General features: G+C 39.6%; 2 protein-coding genes across 2 annotated transcripts in view; both read left to right on the forward strand.

The window, feature by feature from the left end:
• LOC127414395 (keratinocyte proline-rich protein-like) overlaps window positions 1–21540 on the forward strand; it is a 401795-nt gene that overhangs the window by 177988 nt on the left and 202267 nt on the right. The gene's annotated exons all lie outside the window — the stretch shown is intronic.
• The window catches only part of LOC127414356 (signal-induced proliferation-associated 1-like protein 2), a 180240-nt gene that overhangs the window by 133797 nt on the left and 24903 nt on the right, over window positions 1–21540 (forward strand). Inside the window, exons 14-17 of the mRNA XM_051652329.1 lie at window positions 2069–2475; window positions 7997–8179; window positions 9904–9957; window positions 14888–15038. Coding sequence (XP_051508289.1) covers window positions 2069–2475; window positions 7997–8179; window positions 9904–9957; window positions 14888–15038 — 795 coding nt within the window. The remainder of the gene's footprint in view (window positions 1–2068; window positions 2476–7996; window positions 8180–9903; window positions 9958–14887; window positions 15039–21540) is intronic.

Genomic DNA, 21540 nt, shown 5'->3' on the forward strand with positions numbered 1-21540 from the left:
CATTGTCTGATTTATTCAGGATTATAAAAAAATCTGACAGAGTTGACCTAAAGTGAGGACACAACTTTGATAGGCAGTTTTTTTTATGCAAAATAAAATGTAAAGTTTACTTTATGTATTGTTTGATATCTTACAGATCCCTACCTTTCATTTGATATTTATATAAATTTGTTGCATTTTTAAACATTTTGTTTGGCACTTTAACATGTGCCAACATTAATTTATTGATAATTTCTTGACACTTTTTTTCCCTTATCTCAAGAATCAGTGTTATGCAAAGGCAAATATGTCACAATATGGAATACATTATGAAGAGGGGATGCAAGGCAGTGATTTTAACATGTTAAAAAAAATATTATAATTTTTTTCTCCCACGAGGACTGAGAGCGCATTGGGAATTGGGCATTCCAAATTGGGGAGCAATTTGGAATTCCCAATTCCCAATGCGCTCTAAGTCCTCTTGGTGGCATAGTGACTCGCCTCAATCCGGGTAGCGGAGGACGAATCTCAGTTGCCTCCGCGTCTGAGACCGTCAATCCGTGCATCTTATCACGTGGCTTGTTGAGCGCGTTACCGCGGAGACATAGTGCATGTGGAGGATTCACGCTATTCTCCGTGGCATCCACGCACAACTCACCACGCGCCCCACCGAGAGCGAGAATCACATTATAGAGACCACAAGGAGGTTACCCCATGTGACTCTACCCTCCCTAGCAACCGGGCCAATTTAGTTGCTTAGGAGACCTGGCTGGAGTCACTCAGCATGCCCTGAATTCGAACTCGTGACTCCAGGGGTTGTATTCAGCATCTTTACTCGCTGAGCTACCCAGGCCCCCCAAATCTTTCCGTTTTTAAAGCATTTCATGCAAAGGAAATGCACGTCCTCACTGCTGATTCAGTATTTCTTCCTCAAGTTCCTTCAGTGTTTAATGTCGGTGGTCAAAACAGCTTTCTGTGCTTTAGCGCCACCTGTTGCACTGGTTTTGGTAACTGCACTTGATCCAAAGCTCATATTTTATTGGTCAGGGCATTTCATCGCCTGGTGAAAAAATAAATAAAATGGAAACACTCACTGTAAAAAAAAAAAAAAAAGAAGAAGCTTCGCTTTGTCGCCGTTCGATCCGGTGCGAATGTTCGCCCCAGGTGAGAATGGCTCGTTAGTAATACCTTGTTTTGATTTAAAAAGTTATTTGTGGTGAAGATTCGCCTTTGGTGTGCAAAGGCCTTGAAACCCGCAAAAAATAGTCACGACCCGAGTCTACAATACTGTATACTTATTTGGGAATGCTGTATGTGATAAAGAGCCAGAGGGAGTTTGGAGTGGGTTTGCTGCTCCCAACATAATTAAAACAAAGGGAATGATAGATTAAAGGTCTGTATCATTATCAAACTACTGTAAGTGGAATGTATTTTCCAGTGCCATTCATTTTTGTGTTTGATCGTTTCATGGCAGCCGATATAAAGAGAGCCAATTCATGTCAGGATCACAGTGTCTTAATTACTTTTTGTTGTTGCCTATCTATGGCTTTACCATCTACTGTATATCAATAACTATACAAAAAAAAAAAACGTTTCATTTTTAAATTGGTATCAGTAATGTCTATTGCATTGTCTAATGCTGTTGGCTATCCATTGGGAGATGTACATGGCGCCATTCTCTGCAGACAGTAGTCACTTGATTTATTACGCCTATTGCCTGCACACTAATTAATGAATACAGCACACATTTGCATTCATTACCAGTAGTGGAATTATTCATTAGCTCACAGTAATTAGTTTTGCTGGTCTTGCAGTGTGCATTTGAATAGTTTTATATTAGTTGGGACCAAAGAAAGTGGAACATGACTTTCTTAAGTGTATGACAGCTTATGTTGTCCATTGTCCATTCAATGAATAGAATAACAGATAACAAATTTGCAAACAGACTAAAGAAGGCACATGTACACAATGGCACAATGGTTGTGTTATTGTGTGTTGCAACGTGGGTGGATTCCTTGTTGTATGAGCAATAGAAATAATACAGCTTGCCTTAGTAAAAAACACCCTAAAAAAATCTGTCTTCCTACAGCAGGGCGGCGATAAGAACTCCAGCCACTCCAGTAGTAACACTCTCTCCAGTAATGCCTCCAGCAGTAACAGTGATGAGAAGCACTTTGGCTCTGGAGATCTGATGGATCCAGAGATGTTGGGTCTTACCTACATTAAAGGAGCCTCTACGGATAGCGGGATTGACACTGCCCCCTGCAGCATGACCCCGGGGGTGGCCAGTGCATCCGCGTCCCGAGCCATGCTCCAGGGGCGAGGGGCACCTGACCCGGGACACTCATGGACCCCGGAGTTGACGGAGGAATGTTCCACTGAGAAGGAGCACAGCAGGTTGTACCTGCCTCAGAGCTACGCCGCGGCACTGGCTGCTGGACACGCGCCAGGGGACGGGAGTGTAGGAGACCTCAGCGAGATATCATCCCATTCCAGGTGAGTGTTAGAGAGCTCCTGCTGTTTAAAGGGATAGTTCATCCAAAAATGTCTCTCCAAACCTTTAGGACTTGTCGTTCTTCTGCAAAACACAAAAGGAAACATTTTGAGAATTCTGGACGTTCTTTTCCATTAGCCATTTTCTTTTCCTTGCACTTGAGAAGAAGACTTGAATTATAAAGCATGAGTCATGTGGACTACTTTTATAGTACTTCTGTAAAGCTTTTGTGTCCTTTTTGAGGCTTGACATCTCTAGGACATTACTCAGAATTGTGTCCTTTTATGTTTCGCAGAAGAAAGAAAGTCATACAGGATTGGAATGAGGGTATGTATGTGATGAAAGAGTTTTAATTTTCGGATGTACTATCCATTTAAAAGAGTGAAGATAGATCAGATTTGTGGCTAGAGGCCGTATGGATGAAGTGCTTTCAGGCTGATTGTGTTTGCTTTGCCAAACGGCTCCAAAACAGTTGTTTTTGCCAACATTATTGATTAGCCTACTGGCTAGAGTTCCAATGAGATCACATAGAATCCTAACAGCGATTTTGAAACTTTCCAGTCTGCGATTAGTTATTGTTTATAAATCTGCACATATATTTCCAGTTACACACAAACAAAATACACACATCATTTAATTGAATGCAGCTGTATAAATACTTTGCCTGTCTGGAAATTTTGAATATCCAGCTGTGTGCATCCAAGAGAAGATTTTTATATATATATATATATATATATCAAGCAGAATCAAGCTTGCATTCTGATGTACTGTAGATGATCTACCTGCAGGAGAATTGTAAGAAACATGGCATGGATCCTGACCTTTGGCACACTACCTACTGGAAGGTTTTTCTGTTTTATGGAAAAGAAAGTGATAGCATAATTTGCTTTGGAGGAGACATATTCCAGTTTTTTGTCCATAATGGTTGTGTAATTGTGTAATCGGTGGAAATTTTGAGTATAAGCATAATCGTAAATCTTTTGCAAAATCGAGATCCTTGTGTATCCACCTTATTTTTCAGCATGACTAGGACGCCGGTATTATCCACCTTGAATGTGGACCTCTTCCGGTATAAGCTACCTCCAGCTATTTTAGCAAAACAAAAATACTACATTGTTACATTTAAGTATGTTTATATTGCAGGCTGGCAATATATCATGTCATCATATTATAATTATCATTTAATTATTATTTTCATAAACACATTCGTTTGTAGCGCAAATAGTTTTACTGTTTATTGCATTTTGCTATCGTTTCATCATACACTGATGCACAGTCAGAATGAATGAGAGATCAGTCTGTGATCGCCTTTTGAAATAAATAAAGGCTACATCGGAAATTTTGCAGATAAATACAGTACGAATGGAGGTTTACATGGAGACATTGAAAAACTGCATCAACTGCATCATTCACACTAAAGGCAACGCCTTATAAGAGGCGAATCACCACCAAATGGCCCTTTCACATAGAAACCGTCACGAATGACCGACGTTATCACATTTACGCCTTTACAATAGGTGTTGATAATTGACAAGTAATATTACCCCGGTATGGTAGGTGGCTCAACGCACCTTTCAGCTGGTCTGCCCTTCACCTATGACTGATGAGAAGATATTAATATAAAATAATATTAATGGTTAAAACATGTTGTCATTTGAAATAAGTGTGATTATATGCCACTGCCACGCATGTATGTGAAGTACATTTTTTAATCAAGGCGTAATGCACACATATAATGACTGTTATAACTGTGTCAATTTGGACTACTGATTGTATCTTATTGCATGTGTATCTAAATTTGCTCAAAACATGTTACTAATTAAACATGATGGCATTTAAACGCTCAGAGTCTATGCAATGCATGAAATACAGCACCTCACCCAACAAAATCCAAATTCATTCTGACCCAATATCAGATACTTTAATACTTGCCAACAACAGCTGTTAACGACTATTAACAATTGCACAGAAATAACGATTTTGAGGAGACACTTCCACGTTTTTGGTATACAAAGGCATTTTGATACAAAGTCATATAGTGCACTGCAAGTCACAGCATTCATTTTATTAATATTTGGCAAATAAAAACCGTACAGTTGTTTATTAAGAGAACTCGCGTAGGATTAAATGCAAAGGAAAAAATACAGCAATATGGAATACATTATGAAGACAATCCACGTAAGATCAGAGAGTTGTTTTTAAGGGGATGCAAGGCGGTGATGCAGCAATATCATTGACATGTTAAGAGAACCCATAGGAGAAAAACTGGTTCTGTTTTTAAGGCGTTTGATGCAAATGAAACGCAGGTCCTCACAGCTGGATCAGGATTTCCTTCAGCGTTTAATGTCGGTGGTCAAAACAGCTTTCTGTGCTTTAGCGCCATCTGCAGCAGCTCCTAACACGTGATTCACAGCTCAGATTTTATTGGTCGGGGTGTTTTATTTTTGACACAAAAAAAAAAAGCTTTGCTTTGTCGGCGCATGATTTGGCGCGAACGTTCGTTCCAGGTGTGAAGGGCTCGTTAGGAATCTATTGTTTCCATAATAAATGGTAATCGCGGCGAAGGTTCGCGTTTGGTGTGAAAAGGTCTTAAGAAGCAGATTTTATTATCCTCTCTTCAATACAACACACAGCAACAAGTGAATGATCTACTTACTCTTTTACTATAATGCTGATGTTAGAAAATTACCCAACATTAGGATATTATTCTGCTGTACGTCCTGTGGTTGTGTAATAGTTTATAAGTAGTGGTGCACCGATCAGGAAATTTGAGGCCGATACCAATCTCCTTTTTTTAACACTAAGATCGGCCGATACCGATTTTTCTTAAAGTGCCCTTTGTCACACTAAACGCTGCATTTATATGTTTATGCCCCACACAGTAAAATTACAGTAACACTTTACAAAAAGGTTCCATTTGTTAACATTATTTACCAACATTACTGTAGTTAACATGAACTAATCAACTTAATGTTTGTTACAACATATACTAATACATTTTTAAAATTAAAAGTTGTATTAATTAACATTAATGCACTATGAACTAACAATGAACAATTTTATTTGTATTAACTAACATTATGATTAATAAATGGTGTAAAAAATATATTGTTCATTGTTTGTTCATGATACCTAAAGCATTAACTAATGTCAAAGAAATGAAAACTTTTTATAAAGTATTACCAAAATTACATTAATTGTGAATTGCTAACATTTATTTGCATTAAAAACCATTATGAATAGTTCTGTTGTCTATATCAAAGGTCATTGTGTCATTCTGGCAACCAGTAAAAACCATGAGAGCATCACACACAGCAGTGATACGTTAAAAATAACAAAGTTGTCTATTACTAGCTCCAAAACTGCTCCTGTGAGGAATCATTAGTATTTATGATTTGTTTGCCGCCTTTGGCGTTTTGTTGCTATACAAATAATTAATTATTAATCAAATGAGTGAAGACGCAGTGCCGTTATTTAAGGTTAAACAGTTATATCTGTTATTAGTGGCATTGCGACCAACATCAGTCTTAAATTGGGAATAGCGCTGGGATGAGTGACTGATGAGATATTGAGAGCACCTGGAGAGTGCGCTTGTTTGATTGACACCGAGAGCACTCATGTTAAAGAGAGTAAAGCTAAAAGTGCTCATGATCGCTCAAACAGTCTCTATCGCTCCACACAACGTCTGATTGTCACGACTCACATTACATCACGTATACTCAGATTTGTATTTGCATGTTTATTTGTTGTTTAATTCATTTTTATGCTTGTTTGCAGCCTCTTTATCCTCTCCGTGCTAACTGTGCAGCGAGTCAGAATAACTACCGTAATGACTCTAGAAAATGGGCAACTTAATATGCATACACATGTAATTTTTACACATTTTAAAAAAAACAAAATGTGAATTACATCATGTCTGAAACATGACTGTTTAAATTCATGAATGCTTAGAATTGCCAACAACTCCAAAGGCCAATCTGTCATGCTTCAAGGGCTGAGCATGTGCTCATTCATTAGAGTAGCGGTATGTATGTGTGATTCCCTGTGTGTTGCAAAAAAAGATCAGCCCTAAATCTAGGCACAATCGGCCGATCACTGATTTGAGACTAATATCGGCTGATTTCGATCGGTGAAGCCCATATCACAAAATTCTGGTCTTATTATCCATCTAGTTATTAACATTGCAATCAATGACAGCGGACCGGAAACGCAGCAGCTTGCTTGCTTCCGCGTTGCAAAATAAGCTGGATACCATTTAAACATTGATTTGAATTAATTTCCATGTGCAAATTATAGCTGCATTGTTTTTAACCATAGAGTCATTCAGGGAAATCATGAGCCATTAAAGAAAATCAAGCAAACCAATGTTCAACCATGTCGAATTACCCTAGAACATTACCTGCACACTGTCTATTGCCATTATGTTCCAAATAGAACATAATGTGTACCTGCTTTGGAACTGACATGCAAATGCATGCATAAATAGTAGACTGCTCTATTTCTGTGGAAAACGAGTGACAGGCTTACATTGTTTATTGTGTAAATATTCAGAAATGTGTACATTATTTAAAGTTGCAGACCCCTTTAAGCTTAAAATGTTACATAGAATGGCAGGAAAAAAAGTTCCTTTTGAGATGTACCAGGGAGAATGACAGCCGTCCTGTTGTTGTAGAAAGGTCAGGGTCCTGCTCAGGGGCAAGTTGTCTGTTCTGATGTGTGTTGTTTTAAGTGTATGTATGTCATATGAATACATCCACAAAAGATAACAAACAGAATGCTGTCAATTAAAATCAGTTTTCAGGATCTCTTTTCCATAAACTGAAGTCCAAGGCATTACTCTTAGAACCCAACCACATTAGAACACCATTGATCTAACTAGAAAAAATTGTCAAGACAAACTTCTTCAAGGCATTGTCTGGAAGTTTACAACAGTCTAAAAAGGTTAGTTTGAAAGTTATATGTCTGAAGTAGTTTGAATGCTTTGGATGGATGGATGGATGGATGGGCAGATGGACAGACAAATAGATAGATAGACAGACAGACAGACAGTTAGAAAATATAGAGTGGTGGTGGTGTAGTGGACTAAAGCACTGAACTGGTAAGCAGAAAGTTGTTGGTTCAATCCCCACAGCCACCACCATTGTGTCCTTGAGCAAGGCACTTTACTCCAGGTTGCTCCAGGGGGATTGTCCCTGTAATAAGGGCACTGTAAGTCGCTTTGGATAAAAGCGCCTGCCAAATGCAGGTTTGGATTTAGCTTGAAAGCTCCAAGGAATTTGAGTCAGAAATTTAGATTTTGGTTTTGGGATTTTGATAAAACCATAATTCCAGTTTGTAGGGTTTTGGCAAGCCAACATAATTACTTCAAAAATGCCACTTGGCCACCATTCATAAAAAGTGTCCCTTTTTAGTTTCCTATAAAACAAGCTAGTGCTAAAAATCAAAGTGTCTCTCTGCAGCAGTCCTGTCACATTGTTTTGATTGTTGGGTCTCATGTTCCTTTATCCCATGTGTGCTGGCCAGTGGCTCCCATCACTCTGGCAGCCCCTTACCCCACAGCTCCAAGCTCACCTCCTCTCCAGAGCCTTCCAGGGCCAGGGCAGGGTCCCACAGTAGCCAGGAGCCAGAGGTGAACACACACAACCGGTGCAGGAGGGCCGATGACAAACCTATCCCGGACGAGCCCCCAATTCTGTCTGAGTGTGGGTGAGTGAGTGATCTGGCAGGGTGAATGCGTGGAATAAGATGCTTTTCATGGTATGATTGGAGAGAGAGGCTTATTTGAAAGTTATTTGTTTAAGCTGACAACAAATCTATCCCGATCGTGCCCCCAAATCTGTCCGTGAGTGAGTGATCTGGGAGCGTAGATGCGTGGAAGAGGATGCTTTAGTTGATATAATTGGAGCTGTTTATGTGGAAGTCCGATAAAGCAACATTAAGCAAAGTCGCTTCATTCAAAAGGTTGTTTGTTGTATAATTTAATATAATGCTGGCCGTTACTGCATACTTGCAGATCTCAAAATCTCTAGAGCCTATAAACATTCCAAAAACTAAACTACATTTAAAAAGATGTTGTTTTAATTCCTAAAGCGAACAATTAGGTAGGGCCTTAGATTTTATTAAATTTAAAATTGCCCTCTTAGCTTGTGCTGGTATGACTCATTAAGTGTCTGGTTTAAAAGGCCAGGAGAGACCAATCTATTCCAAGGCTGGATTTAACCACAGGCTAAGGTCTCTCACTTCTTTTTATCCAATTAATCTCTCCGCTGGCACCATCATCAAGCATTTCCATTTATCAAGGACGAAAAACCTTCAATATGTCAAACCCAAGTTAATTCTTCCACTATCGATCAGAGTATCACCAAAGCCTGCCTTGAACCTGCAGTAGATTTAGCGAGCTAAAATTGGCCTTGATCGAAATGGGCAGTTCCGTTCTAAATCAGCTCTGTAAACTTGGAGACGTAATATACTTGACACATGTCTCTTCACATTATTGATCTGTATTGTGATGCCCAGTCCCTGTGGACTGTACTGTTCTGTGGGGAGACTGGTGATATAGCCACTGTACTTAAATAAAACCTGGAGGCGGATTGTCCACTTTTCCTTAGTTGAAGAACTCTCCTCCCATTTCTTTGATATTCTAGGTTTTTGTCCCCACTAGAATTCAACTGTTATCACCCTGTTCTTTATGTGTTGGGGTAAGTGAGCTGAATCCACCAAAATATCCCTTTGGGGACTTTGGAGGACAGACTCAAAGGTAAAAATGCTTTATGAATAAACTGAAAAAACATTGTTTTCTTTATGGGGTAAAGGCCAAATTATACTTCGGTATTCTGCATGCCGTGTGACGCCAATTTCGTCTGTGTGCATCGTCTGCATATGCGCATGCCTAAAAGAGTATCACAAAGCATCGTAGTATGCATGCGGCAAATACGTCCATATGGGCTCACAGTCAAGAGTATAATATGAAAGACTAGAGAGCTCGACTGTGCATGTGACATAACATCACACAGAAAAACGTAGTGTACCCTAGCCTTTAGCCTTTAAGTGGTTAGATTGGTCTGTAATAATTATGATTAGCTTTATATAGAAATATATTCCTTCTTTGTTCTGTGAAAATTTCCACTTAAACAGTCTTGTGATGAATGATGTGGCAAATCTCTTTTTCCCCAACTGTTATGAAGGAAGCCTTATAATGCAGTTATCATCTTATTGTTTATTCTACCTCAGCCTTTATTCAATGTTATGTAACGGCACCTCTAGGCAAACCATCCAATATCACTCACAGTTATTGCTCCAGCTAATTAAGCTTTTTTTTTTCCCCGTTTGCAGCATGTAATCATGTCATTACTCTATCAACAGCTAACCGTGTGAAATCAGTTGCTAACTTTGCTCTTCTCTCTGTTTCTTTCACGACTTCTTTCGCTCAGTGGAGCTGAGAGCTTGTTGTCTTTTCTACTAAAAGCTCTAGCAGAGCAGTCCAGGTATATACGTGTATCCCCACTGTATTATGTTTGTGTTCACACTGTTAGTGAACTTTTCCTTTGACCCCTGACCTCTCCGTTATTGTCACTAAGTTCAGATGACCCAAATTAAAGGGATAGTTTACCCAAAAATGAAGAGTCTGCTATAGTTTCCAAACCTGTATTTTTTAAGAATCTTTTGCCATACAAAAACAGTTTGTGACCACGGGATGTCAAGCTACAAAAAGGACAAAAAAAATCCCACCTTAAAAGTAGACCATACAACTGTATTCCAAGTCTTCTAAAACCATATGATAGATATGTGTGAGAGACAGACCAAACGATCATCTTTACCTCGTTTCTTGCTGCCTGAGTCATGTCAGATCTATGACGCATGTGCCATTTTTGAAGCTTCACACGTGCTAGACGTGAGCTTCGCCAAAGATTATTTGGTCTGTTCCTCACACAAAGCTATTGTATGGCTTCAGAAGATTATAGACTTGGAATGTAGTGCTTATTGGTGTTTTATTCTATTGTTCATTTTGATTGCTTTACAGATGTGGTCACAGTGAACTGTTGTTGTATGGTAAGAGTGCCAAAACAGTCTCCTTTTGTGTTCCACAGAAAAAATAACAGCTTATGCATTTGCATCGACATGAGGGTAATGACAGAATTTTCATTTTTGGGTGAACTAATACTTTAAAAGTGCTACACTGGCCCTCCTTCCCCCTACCCTCACCTCTATGGCTTTTGTAGTACTGACATAAAGAGTTGCTCAAGCACACATACACCAGCTTATGTTAATGGGTCAGTTAGTGTGTTGAAACTGGTGCAGTAGTGCCAGACAACTTTGACATTTGCCTGCACCTGTTGGCTTTGAGTGGGTATAATACGGCCTCTTCGTAAATGCACTTGATTTTTGGAGATTTCCGCAGCATTTCTTGGTTCCTATTTTTAGTCATGTTTTGTAAAGGACACAACACACATTTCACTGTTATGTTTAAATGTGAAATTAATTAATATTACACACTTGCAAATCATTTTAAACTCTACAGTTGCTTGAATTTTAGTAACCTTTGTAGAGTGTACAAAGACATTGTAGTATAAATTAACTTTGCTACATAAAACATTGTCTGTCATTGTGTTCCCAGAGGGTTGAAAGGTCTATATACAGTACTGTGCAAAAGTCTTAGGCACATAAGATGTTTAACAAAAACATTTGTCTTAAGATGGTTATTTATATCTTTAGCTGTAGTGTGCCAATAGGTAATATATATTTTAGACTCCCAAACATTCCTTCTGCAAATAGAATAGAATAGAAGAACAGGGAGCCCTGCAACAGATGTCATGGTCCCCACTGAGCCCCCCACTGAACATCGTGTCAGTCTGAGATTACATGAAGAGACAGAAGTAACTGAGACAGCCGAAATAGATAGAAGAACTGTGGCAAATTCTCCAAGAAGCTTGGAACATCTTATCTGCCAACAACAAAGAAAAACTGTGTCCAGGTGTATCTAGGAGAATTGGTGCTGTTTTAAAGGCAAAGGTTGTCACACCAAATATTGATTTAGCTTTTTTTATGTTTACTAGACTTTAGACGATGTTAATTGAAAAATGAAAACTATTTATGGCATTATTTTTGAAGACATCCTCACTATGCAACATTTTTCACAAGTGCCTAAAACGTTTGCACAGTACTGTATATTCCACTGAATGCCATAGTTTTAACTGTAAAATGCACCAGTACATTCCAGTTATAGATCCAATTATGCCACTGAAAGCTTTGAGTGACACACATCAGATGGGACTGCTCAGTGCGAATAAAGAAATGTATTGGCTTGAATACAGGTTAAGTTCTACACACATCATCTTTGACATGCTGTTGATCAGGTACTGTATCAAGTTCGTTCTGGTTCAGAAGTTCCGCTGCCTCCTTTCAAAATGGTTACTGGTTAGAACAAAATAAAATAACTTTTAATAACATTCTTTTTAAAGTGACAGTACTCTGCGCTAAGGGGTGGGTGAAATACCAATCGCAGTGTTGCCAGATTTTGCAAGAGGAACAAGCAACCTGGTCTGGAAAAATAAGCCCAAAATAAGCCACTTGTCTCACCAAAATAAGCGAAAAACAAGCAATTACTTTTTTTCTTGTGAGGTGCATTTGTCAGCATAGAAATCATAAGCATACAGTTAATTAACAGTATAATTTTAATTACAAATCTGCTTCTCAGTCAAAACCTGACAGCATGAAATCTGTATTAATGCATCATATCTAACAATAATCCATACGGGACTCAAACCGGCATCTCCGGCATGGGAGACGGATGCGCTAACAAGGAGGCTAAAGGCTAGTGTCGTTAGTGCACCTCTTGAGGCAAGGAGAGTGAGGTTTATACACATTGCACAGCTATCTATCAGCTGGCTCCTGTTACATTCACCCCCCTAAACCTCACTCCCATCCGGGTCACGGCACCATTGTGACGCTCCTATTCTACCCGCTCCGTACAGGACTCGAACTAGCGTCTCCGGCATGGGAGGCGGGTGCGCTAACAAGGAGGCTAAAGGCTACAGTCCCTAGCGTCAGTCACTAGTGCACCTCTTGAGGTCAGGAGAGTGAGGTTTATACACATTGCACAGCTATCTATCAGCTGGCTCCTGTTACATTCACCCCCCTAAACCTCACTCCCATCCGGGTCACGGCACCATTGTCACGCTCCTGTTCTACCTGCTCCGTATGGGACTCGAACCAGCATCTCCGGTATGGGAGGCGGGTGTGCTAACAAGAAGGCTAAAGGCTACAGCCCCTAGCGTCAGTCGCTAGTGCACCCCTTGAGGTCAGGAGAGTGAGGTTTATACACATTGCACAGATATCTATCAGCTGGCCACTGCTACAGAAGACTTGGAAACAACTGAGAAATGCACTTTTTACCTCTAATAATGTTTTCCTTGTATCTGTATTAACCGTGCATGTATATGTAGTAATTATACATAGTTGTTAAAAAGGTCTTCATTCACAGAATGCAACATCTACAATGGGCGATTATGCAAAGAAATGTGTGATGCAGCAGTTTCCTTCAGGATCAAAGCACACGTAAAAAATTTTCAGGCAGCTTAAAGTGGTGTAGTTCCATTAATTTACTGTGATAAACCATTTGGCCTTTAGTTTCATGAAAAAATTACTGGAACGAAATTAACCAGTTATAACCGGTTACCAGCTTTTAAAAATATAGTGTTCACTCCGGAACAACTGAAAATCACTTTGTTCCTGTTTTCGTTCAAAAAAAATTTGTTCCTTAAACCGTTTTTAGTCCCTGCTGTTGATTTACTGCAAAAAATCACATTTGCAGTAATGCACTTACAATGGAAGTCTATGGGGCAAAGCATTCCAGAGGATTAAAAGCAGAAACGTGAAGCTCATATTAATTCGCCGATACTAGAGTGTGTTATTTGAACTGTAAAGATGTCCCACTCAGATTTAGGATTAACTTTTTGAAATACGCGTTGCTGACGTTGTTCTTGTGGGTGCAATTTGCTTAATGTAAACAGTATTTTGCAGATAACTACATCAGAACTCTTTCTGGTATCCTTGTGCATATCACTTGAAATATTGGATTATGACTCTACAAAAACAAGGTTAGTAAATGATTCTATCATCACTAGTTTCATGAAAACACGTATATTGTTTAGGTCTTGTGGCTATACTTTTGAAAAAGTGAGTATTTTAGCATTCAAAAATTGGCCCCATTCACTTCCATTTTAAGTGCCTCGCTGTAACTCCAATTTTTGCTTTTTTAAAGAAAAGGAGGGACGAGTCAAAATTATTTTTTGTGGTAATCAACATTATGACACAAATGCTGTCAACTTAGGTTAACTTGAATTGAACCTGGAATATTCCTTTAAAGGGATAGTTCACCCAAAAATGAAAATTATGTCACAATTTACTGGCCCTCATGTAGTTCCAAACCCGCTCATGAATGTGCAACAAACGTCAAGATTTTCACTAAAAAATGACTTCAGTTTCAGGTTGTTTCTCACCAGAACATGAAGCACAGTTTGCATGAACTAACATTAAAGTGAGCCACTATACACTACCATTGTCTTGAGAAGATTAATGCGATATTTATCCATTTGTGCCCCGCATAAGAAAGTAAGTCATGTGTTTTGAATTATATGAGTGTGAATAAATGCTGACAGAATTGCTATTCCTTTAAACTTTTAATGGTTCTTAAAATATTATTTCTTTTGTGCTTTGAGTTCATGGTGTAAATGTGTGGATTTGTGTGTGTGTATGCTGTCTGACATCCATCTCACACCTGTCAGTGACACACACACTGCAGGAGCTGAATGCTTGAGAGCGCAGCGTGAGCATCATCAAGGTCATGTCGCCCGGATCCCTCACATTCTCAATCTGTCTCCCCTTCCTGCTCTCTGCCCAAAAGACGATGTGTTAAACACACTGTTGGAAAACTCACCTTGTATGAGGTGTCACTGTGAAGCATTAGCCTCAGCTTGTGTTAACTGTGATTAACCTTTGAGAGATACTTTACTCTGCATTATCTGCAGCATCTACACATCTTCGGTTGATTTCATGGGTCATGTGCAAGCTCTAAATGAGGTGTCAATACTGGAGAACTTTAGGTTGCAATGTGATATCTCTGCAGCCCTCCTTCAATGTCTACTGTCACTGTCACCCTTAGTTTAACCACATCAGCACCAGTCATTGCCTAATTTTCACTGTCTGTCTCCAACACACATTCTGAGGAAGACAGACAGAGAGACAGGACCTCGACCCACATCACCAGCATGAGTAATTCTTCCACCTCGTCTTACCTCACTCCTCAACCTCAGGATTATTACCCATTTACCTCCGAGCTCTAGCTGCTGGGACCTGCATGTTTTGATGCGTGGTCTGTGTTTATAATCTGTGTTTGGTTTTGTTTGTCTCTAACAGGGAGCTGTACACAGCAGAGGCATCCTGTCGGCTACAGGAGAGGGGGAGGGACAAACTGAAGGATGGAGGACTTCAGCCCAACATGTCTAAAGAAGAATACCTGAAGATGATGCTACCCGATAGCCCACCTGGAGAGTGTGGCCACAGGAAGGTATGTATGTATGTATACATGAATAATTGTTCTGTATCATTCAAGTTTTGCTATGTACTGCGATAAGGTTCACTCAAGTCAAACATTCTGCATGGGTATTGCGTGCTTTTCCAAGTGCTTCGGTTTGAACAGAAGTGAAAGGTTTTTAAATATATCACCTAATGTATTCTGTAAAAGTAAATACTAAAAAGTACCATAGTAATACCATGTTGTTTTTGGTCATGTACCATATACTTTTTATTTTTTAATTTTTTTATAAATGTACCATGATAATAAAAATTTTTGGCCAATTACCATAGTAATACCATGTTTTTTGTTTTGTTTTGTTTTTTGCCATTTGACATGATAACGGCATGTTTTTTGGCCATGTTCCTTGGTAAAACAAAGTTGTTGTTTTTTTTTTAGACAAGTTCCATTGTAATACCACTTTTTTGTCCATTTACCCTGAGAATACCATGTTTTTGGCTTGTACCATGGTAAAATAATTTTTTAGACTTTTACTATGGTAATACCATGTTATTTTAACATTAACCATGGTAATACCATTTTTTTGGCCATGTTCCATAGTAAGACAATTTTTTGTCCATTTACCATGATAATGCATTTACCATGTTAATACCATATTTTGGCCATGTACCATGGTAAAATATTTTTTTTAGACATTTACCATGGTAATAGCATGTTTTTTGGAAGTGTGCCATGATTATACCATAGAGTTTTTCTACATGCATCATGGTAATACCATGTTTTAGACTTCTTATATACTTCTTTTGAAGTATAAAAAAAAAACGACACTTGCAGTTTCTGGTATCAAATAATACCTTGCCATTAGTTCTTATTAGTGTGTTTAACTCTTGTAGTCATTCTTAACCATGGCCACACGTTCCCTACACACTTACACACTCTCAAAGGGTCAGTGCTGATAACCTCACTGTGTGAACTGAGAAAGGCCTGCGCAAACGTGCTGCTTATCAGTCCGAAACGGTACTGAACACACATACACACACATGACAACATGAATTTCAGTGCCAGACGGATTCTGTTTTCTTACTCAGATTTACAAGTGCTCGCTGACTCTGCTTTTGCTTTATGTTGTGGATTAAAGACAGGAAGTTGTTGGTGCCGTGTCCGTGTTTTAGGTCCCCTCCTCTCCTGCAGACCATCTCAATTGCATTTCGAGTTCCCTCTGTCCTCCCTGCTATACGTTATCTGGCAGAAAAGGTCACAGTAGATGCACAATGCCCTATTTTTAGTGCTCTCTGTCATATCGCTGTGCCTAGTAAAAGCAGACGGGTCATTGTGCTCTTTCGGGGAGGTAAGACATGAGGAGAAATACTGTGTGCTTTATACCGTCCCAACCAGCTGACCTGACAGCGTGATATCTTGCAGGTTAAAGCACCTTGGGCTCTGTATGCTATCCCTGCTTGGTCTTTCCTGTCCGTTTTATGACCTCGACTAGGTTTCTTACCCTGTTTGTCCACTCGCTAGGAAGAAATCTGCACAATATCACTCAAAAAGCTAGAAGTCTGCCCCTTGGAGATGTTTGTAGAATATGCAGCAGTGTGGTTGTCTTCAGTATGGTCAATAAGTGCTTTCAGTACATGGTCAAAAAACTCATAATTGCATGATTACGTTTGTAAACAAGCAAACTTTATGTCCAAATGCCCAAAGTGTACATGAAGTGATAATTAATACACTTTTGTTAACCAAGCCACAGTCTAGCCATGATGAAAGCACCAAAAAACACATTTAAAATCTGAACTACTGTAGATTGATAAAGTTGGCTTGGCAAAGCCTTGTCTTAAAGTTTAAAAAGGCCCTACGATTGGACAAGTCAGATAATGGATGTTCTAGCATGGTCGTGGTCACATAGTGATTCGCCTCAGTCCGGGTGGCGGAGGACGAATCCCAGTTGCCTCCGCGTCTGAGACAGTCAACCCGCGCATCTTATCACGTGGCTTGTTGAGCGCGTTGCCACGGAGACATAGTGCGTGTGGAGGCTTCACGCCATCCACTGCGGCAACCACGCTCAATTCACCATGTGCCCCATCGAGAACAAACCACATTATAGCGACCACGAGGAGGTTACCCCATGTGACTCTACCCTCCCTAGCAACTAGGCCAAATTGGTTGCTTACGAGACCTGGCTGGAGTCACTCAGCACGCCCTGGGATTCGAACTAGCGAACTAGTGAACTCCAGGGGTGGTAGCCAGCGTATTTTACCACTGAGCTACCCAGAGTTGCTAGCATGTTCAAGCATGTAGCAAGGTTTTTCTAGCATGTTGCTAGTAGGGATGCTTCGATCAGGATTTTTATAGCCGATCCCGATAATCTCACCTTTTATCAGGATCTCTGTCATAACTGGTTATATGTAAGCTTTCTTCACACTGTCAGTTGCTGGGTTTCCAACCAGAATATTTCAACATTTTTAGGCACATTTCTAAAAATTAGATTTAAGAAAATATGAATTGTTGCACGTTTCCATCCACTACGTAATGCGCATTATCATGAGTGAGCCACCTCGTCATGATGGAGCAGCTGAATGTCCTCTCCCTGCTTTGGGGACAGTTTTATTTTCAAGATTGGAGCAAGTATCTCATTTTATTAATTGCATCCACGAGACACCGCAGAATAAGTGTAACGTCTGAGTGTAATGTGGGCTGAAATAGCTGGGATGCCCAAACACCGCCAGTCTTTGCATACCTGGGAGTGCCCGCTCTCAAAACTGTTCTGGCGGATTGTGAGGACCCACTTTATCGACCAGCTGTGGGTTAAACACTTCCAAATGACAAGCGCTATGTTCAAAGAATTGTGTGCCATGGTCAGAGCTTTCGGTGAGCTAGTCACATTAAGCTATCGCACACTCATAACACGTGCACGAATGGTCAAAACCTTATTAATTAACAGAGAAACAGCAATTTATCTTTCGTAAGATAATAGTCATACTTTGCCTTTGCTACACCCAATTCAACCACTTGCATCTTTCCATCCTATGCACTTTATTTACCTATTTATTTATTTGATCTTTTAGCATATTAGTGCCATTTTGTAGTTTTTGTTAGTTATTCTTGTTTACCTTTTTGTAAATAAAACGTATTTTATTACAACTGTGTGTTCCTGGTGTTGATGATACAGAAGAGCTCTAAAGGTAAGCCCAATTTTACGAACACTTCAGATTAATCAGATGACCAACTTTCTTTTACTGTTAAGGTGAAACTCCTTAGCTGGTGCCCTGAGGATGGAGGTAGGGGTGATATTAATAATCACATGCATATACACCTTAAGTGAAGCATGATAAAAATATCACCACATACTTTGGGGTCATGTGTGAGGCCCAGTTCATTTCAATTGGTGCCAGGATGATTCTCACTACAGGACCCTTTCACAGCTCGTGCTGTTTTTCCTTGTCGAGTGTGAAATGCCACATTAACAGTACAGTACACAAACTTTTCAAATTCATCATAGCATTCCCACTGCATCGTTCTTTACTGCTGAATCAAGTTTGTTGTCTTATACCACTATGCCAGTTTTCCCCACACTCCAGCCATGTCAGTGCTGCTGAAGTCTTAAAGGACTGCTTGTCTTTTGCGACATGAGCGATCGGTTTATGCAAACAGCCAAATGACCTATCACCGATCGAGTCATAGGACGTGAATATCGGCCGATACCGATCGGTGGCTGATCGATCGGAGCATCCCCAGTTCCTAGGCATTGTTGGCATGTTGTAGCATGCTGCTAATGCTGCATTCTAGACAACTCATAACTCGCGATTTTTCCACTTTCGACTTAAAAATAATGACTGGAACGCCACTTGAAGTCAGACATCCAACTTGTGAACTCGGGGAAGATTGATGAACCCTGACTTTAGCGAGTAGCATCATTTGACGTTATTTCCAAGATGGTGCGACCTCCGAGCATAAACCGGAGCTGGGTTTTGTGAAGCATAAAAACAAACTATTGTACAGGAAATGTCTGTACAATATACAATAAATGTACAAGAGGATATTAAGAAGAATTGTTTGTGTATCAATCAACGTCTACGTTTTCACCTATTTTGCTTGTGTAATAGCTACTAGCTAGCTAGCTAGCTAGCATCTGGAAGACTGTGCATGTGTTTATGCATTTGGCATGTGTTCATGTGACCATGACGCATGATTGACTGGAACGGACCGAGGTTGGAAGTGGGAAATTTCAACTTGGATATTCTCACCTCTGACTTCATCTGGAATGCAGCATTAGTGTTGTTAGCATGTTGCTAGTTGTTTCTAGAAGTTGCTAGCATGTTGTTAGACATTGAAGCATGTGTTAGCATGTAGCTAGGTGTTGATAGTATGCTACTTGGAATTGATAGCATGTTGCTAGCATGTTTTAACATTTAGCCAGGCATTGCTAGCATGTTTTAACATTTAGCCAGGCATTGCTAGCATGTTTAAAGAGAGAGAGGCAGAAAGAAAGATTTTCAACAGTAAAGTTTTAATAGTCTTGGCTCATCTGAAAATTCCTTCAATGTAAGTCAGTTGGATTTTTCCAGTATTTGATCGTCTGCTGTGCAGAAACTGAAAGTCTGATCAGTTAGAAAAGATATAACAACCCGAGTCAGGACGGCCTGAAGGTCTGCCCCATGTTTGTTGACTGTATCTTAAAAGTTAAGGGTGTTTCGGTTGGTTGTAAGGTTATTGTTAGGTGATTTTTAGTGTGTTCTGGGTTTTTACTAACACGTTTGATCTACTTTTCCAGTTTTCAGAGCCATTAGCGCCGCAGGGAGTCCTGTTGGTCAAGGAATTAGCAGTCACCTGCTGGCAGACGCTAATCCAAGCTCCATCTTCCTCCGTCTGGCCGGCGATTATATTAATGATGCCTACGCTTGAAAATTTCTGGAAAAATTGGCTAGTGTGACGCCGGCTTAATGCGTTTGGTCTGAACGACCTCTTATGCACCGAAGTATAGAATATTCTGAAAAATGATTTATTAACGTTGTGTACCATATAATAGATGCATTTGATTATGCAATATAATATTAGTTTGTTTAATTGAGATCAAAGGGCAACTGTGTTTTTATTTGCCCATAACATATTTTGTTGTTTCCTCACATCAGACATGCCAGTGGAGGCCATTTATTTTAAATGCCACACAGCCCCTCACAGACAGACCTATTATTGTGCAGCACAAACCAAAATGGAAAACATTGTCAGTCTCTTTTTTTTCTTCCCCAGTGGAAATTCGTGCCAGAGAACAGGAGGAGAACAGCAGACGGCTCGCTGTTCTTTTACATCCGCAGCAGTGAAGCAGATTACAGATAGACAGAGAAATACAGTGAAGGTCGGCTGTGTGTCGGATCTGTTTTTCCTGAGATAACCAAACATGGCAGGGATACTTATCTAATAGTGCTGGTTTTTCATGATTCTCTGACTTCATTTGAACACAGCAGAGTGATAATATAATAAATAGTATTTTTTGCAAAGGCAAGCATCACTATTACTATTGCTCAGAAAACTCTAACCTTGAAGATCAAACTTCAGCTCGCAGCTCACCCCACATCCATTGTGCTACAGACATGAATAATACCTCAAATCATGTGGCTTGTTGAGGAGAGGTACCCTATAACATTCCCAAGTGCTCGGACTTACAGTTTTATTCAGCGGGCATGTGTCCAAATGCCCCATAACTGCCAAAATGACCAGGCTAGAAGACCAGCTATGACCAGCAAAGTCTGCTATCAAGCTGTTTTTACCCCGTTTTTTCAGCAGGATAGAGAGGACTGTGGAAATGTAAAGTTCCAACAAGCATGTGTCTGACAGAGAGAGTGAGTTAACGGTGGTTCATGGTTCAGCGATGGGATTTGAGTGGGATATTTGTCTTAGGTGAAGTAAAAACACAGAGTGGGTATGGGCTTAAAGGCTTTTAGCTTTGTCGAGTCCCATGTACCATGACATCAGCTCTCCCTCCGGTGATGCTAATTCAGCAAACTGACATTTTTGATCAAATTTCAAATAGTGAAAGAGGTATTGTGAGCTGTAAATAAAACCAACAGGATCAAGTGACTCCTTTTGGGAATAAAACAACTTCCTTTGGCTCATGCTCAGAAAATATACACAATGTACAGGATCTAAACAGACAAAGTTCAACTGACTATAAGTGACTTTTCAACTGACTTGTTATAGCTAGTAAACAGTGTTTCAACAAACATTCAGTAGACTTTCAATAGCCTGTATAACAGCAAAATAAGAGCTTATCAACTGACTTGTTATAGCTATTAAACCGTGTTTCAACAAATATTCAGTCTCATATTTCATCTCAAGCATGCTCTTCATTGACACGTTTGTCCACTTGGTTAACAAGTACACTAACTTTTGAAAAACTTTATTAGAGGTAAAATGGTTTGGTGTGGTGGAAATGCCGAAACAACTGTGGGATTGTCGTCATTTTAGAAAAATTTATAAATTCACACAATAGATATTGAAATGTTTTTTTGCTGCTTTCACTCTTTTAGTTTATCATAGT

Source organism: Myxocyprinus asiaticus, chromosome 23 (genome assembly GCF_019703515.2).
Source record: "Myxocyprinus asiaticus isolate MX2 ecotype Aquarium Trade chromosome 23, UBuf_Myxa_2, whole genome shotgun sequence".
NCBI classification, from domain to species: Eukaryota; Metazoa; Chordata; class Actinopteri; order Cypriniformes; family Catostomidae; genus Myxocyprinus; species Myxocyprinus asiaticus.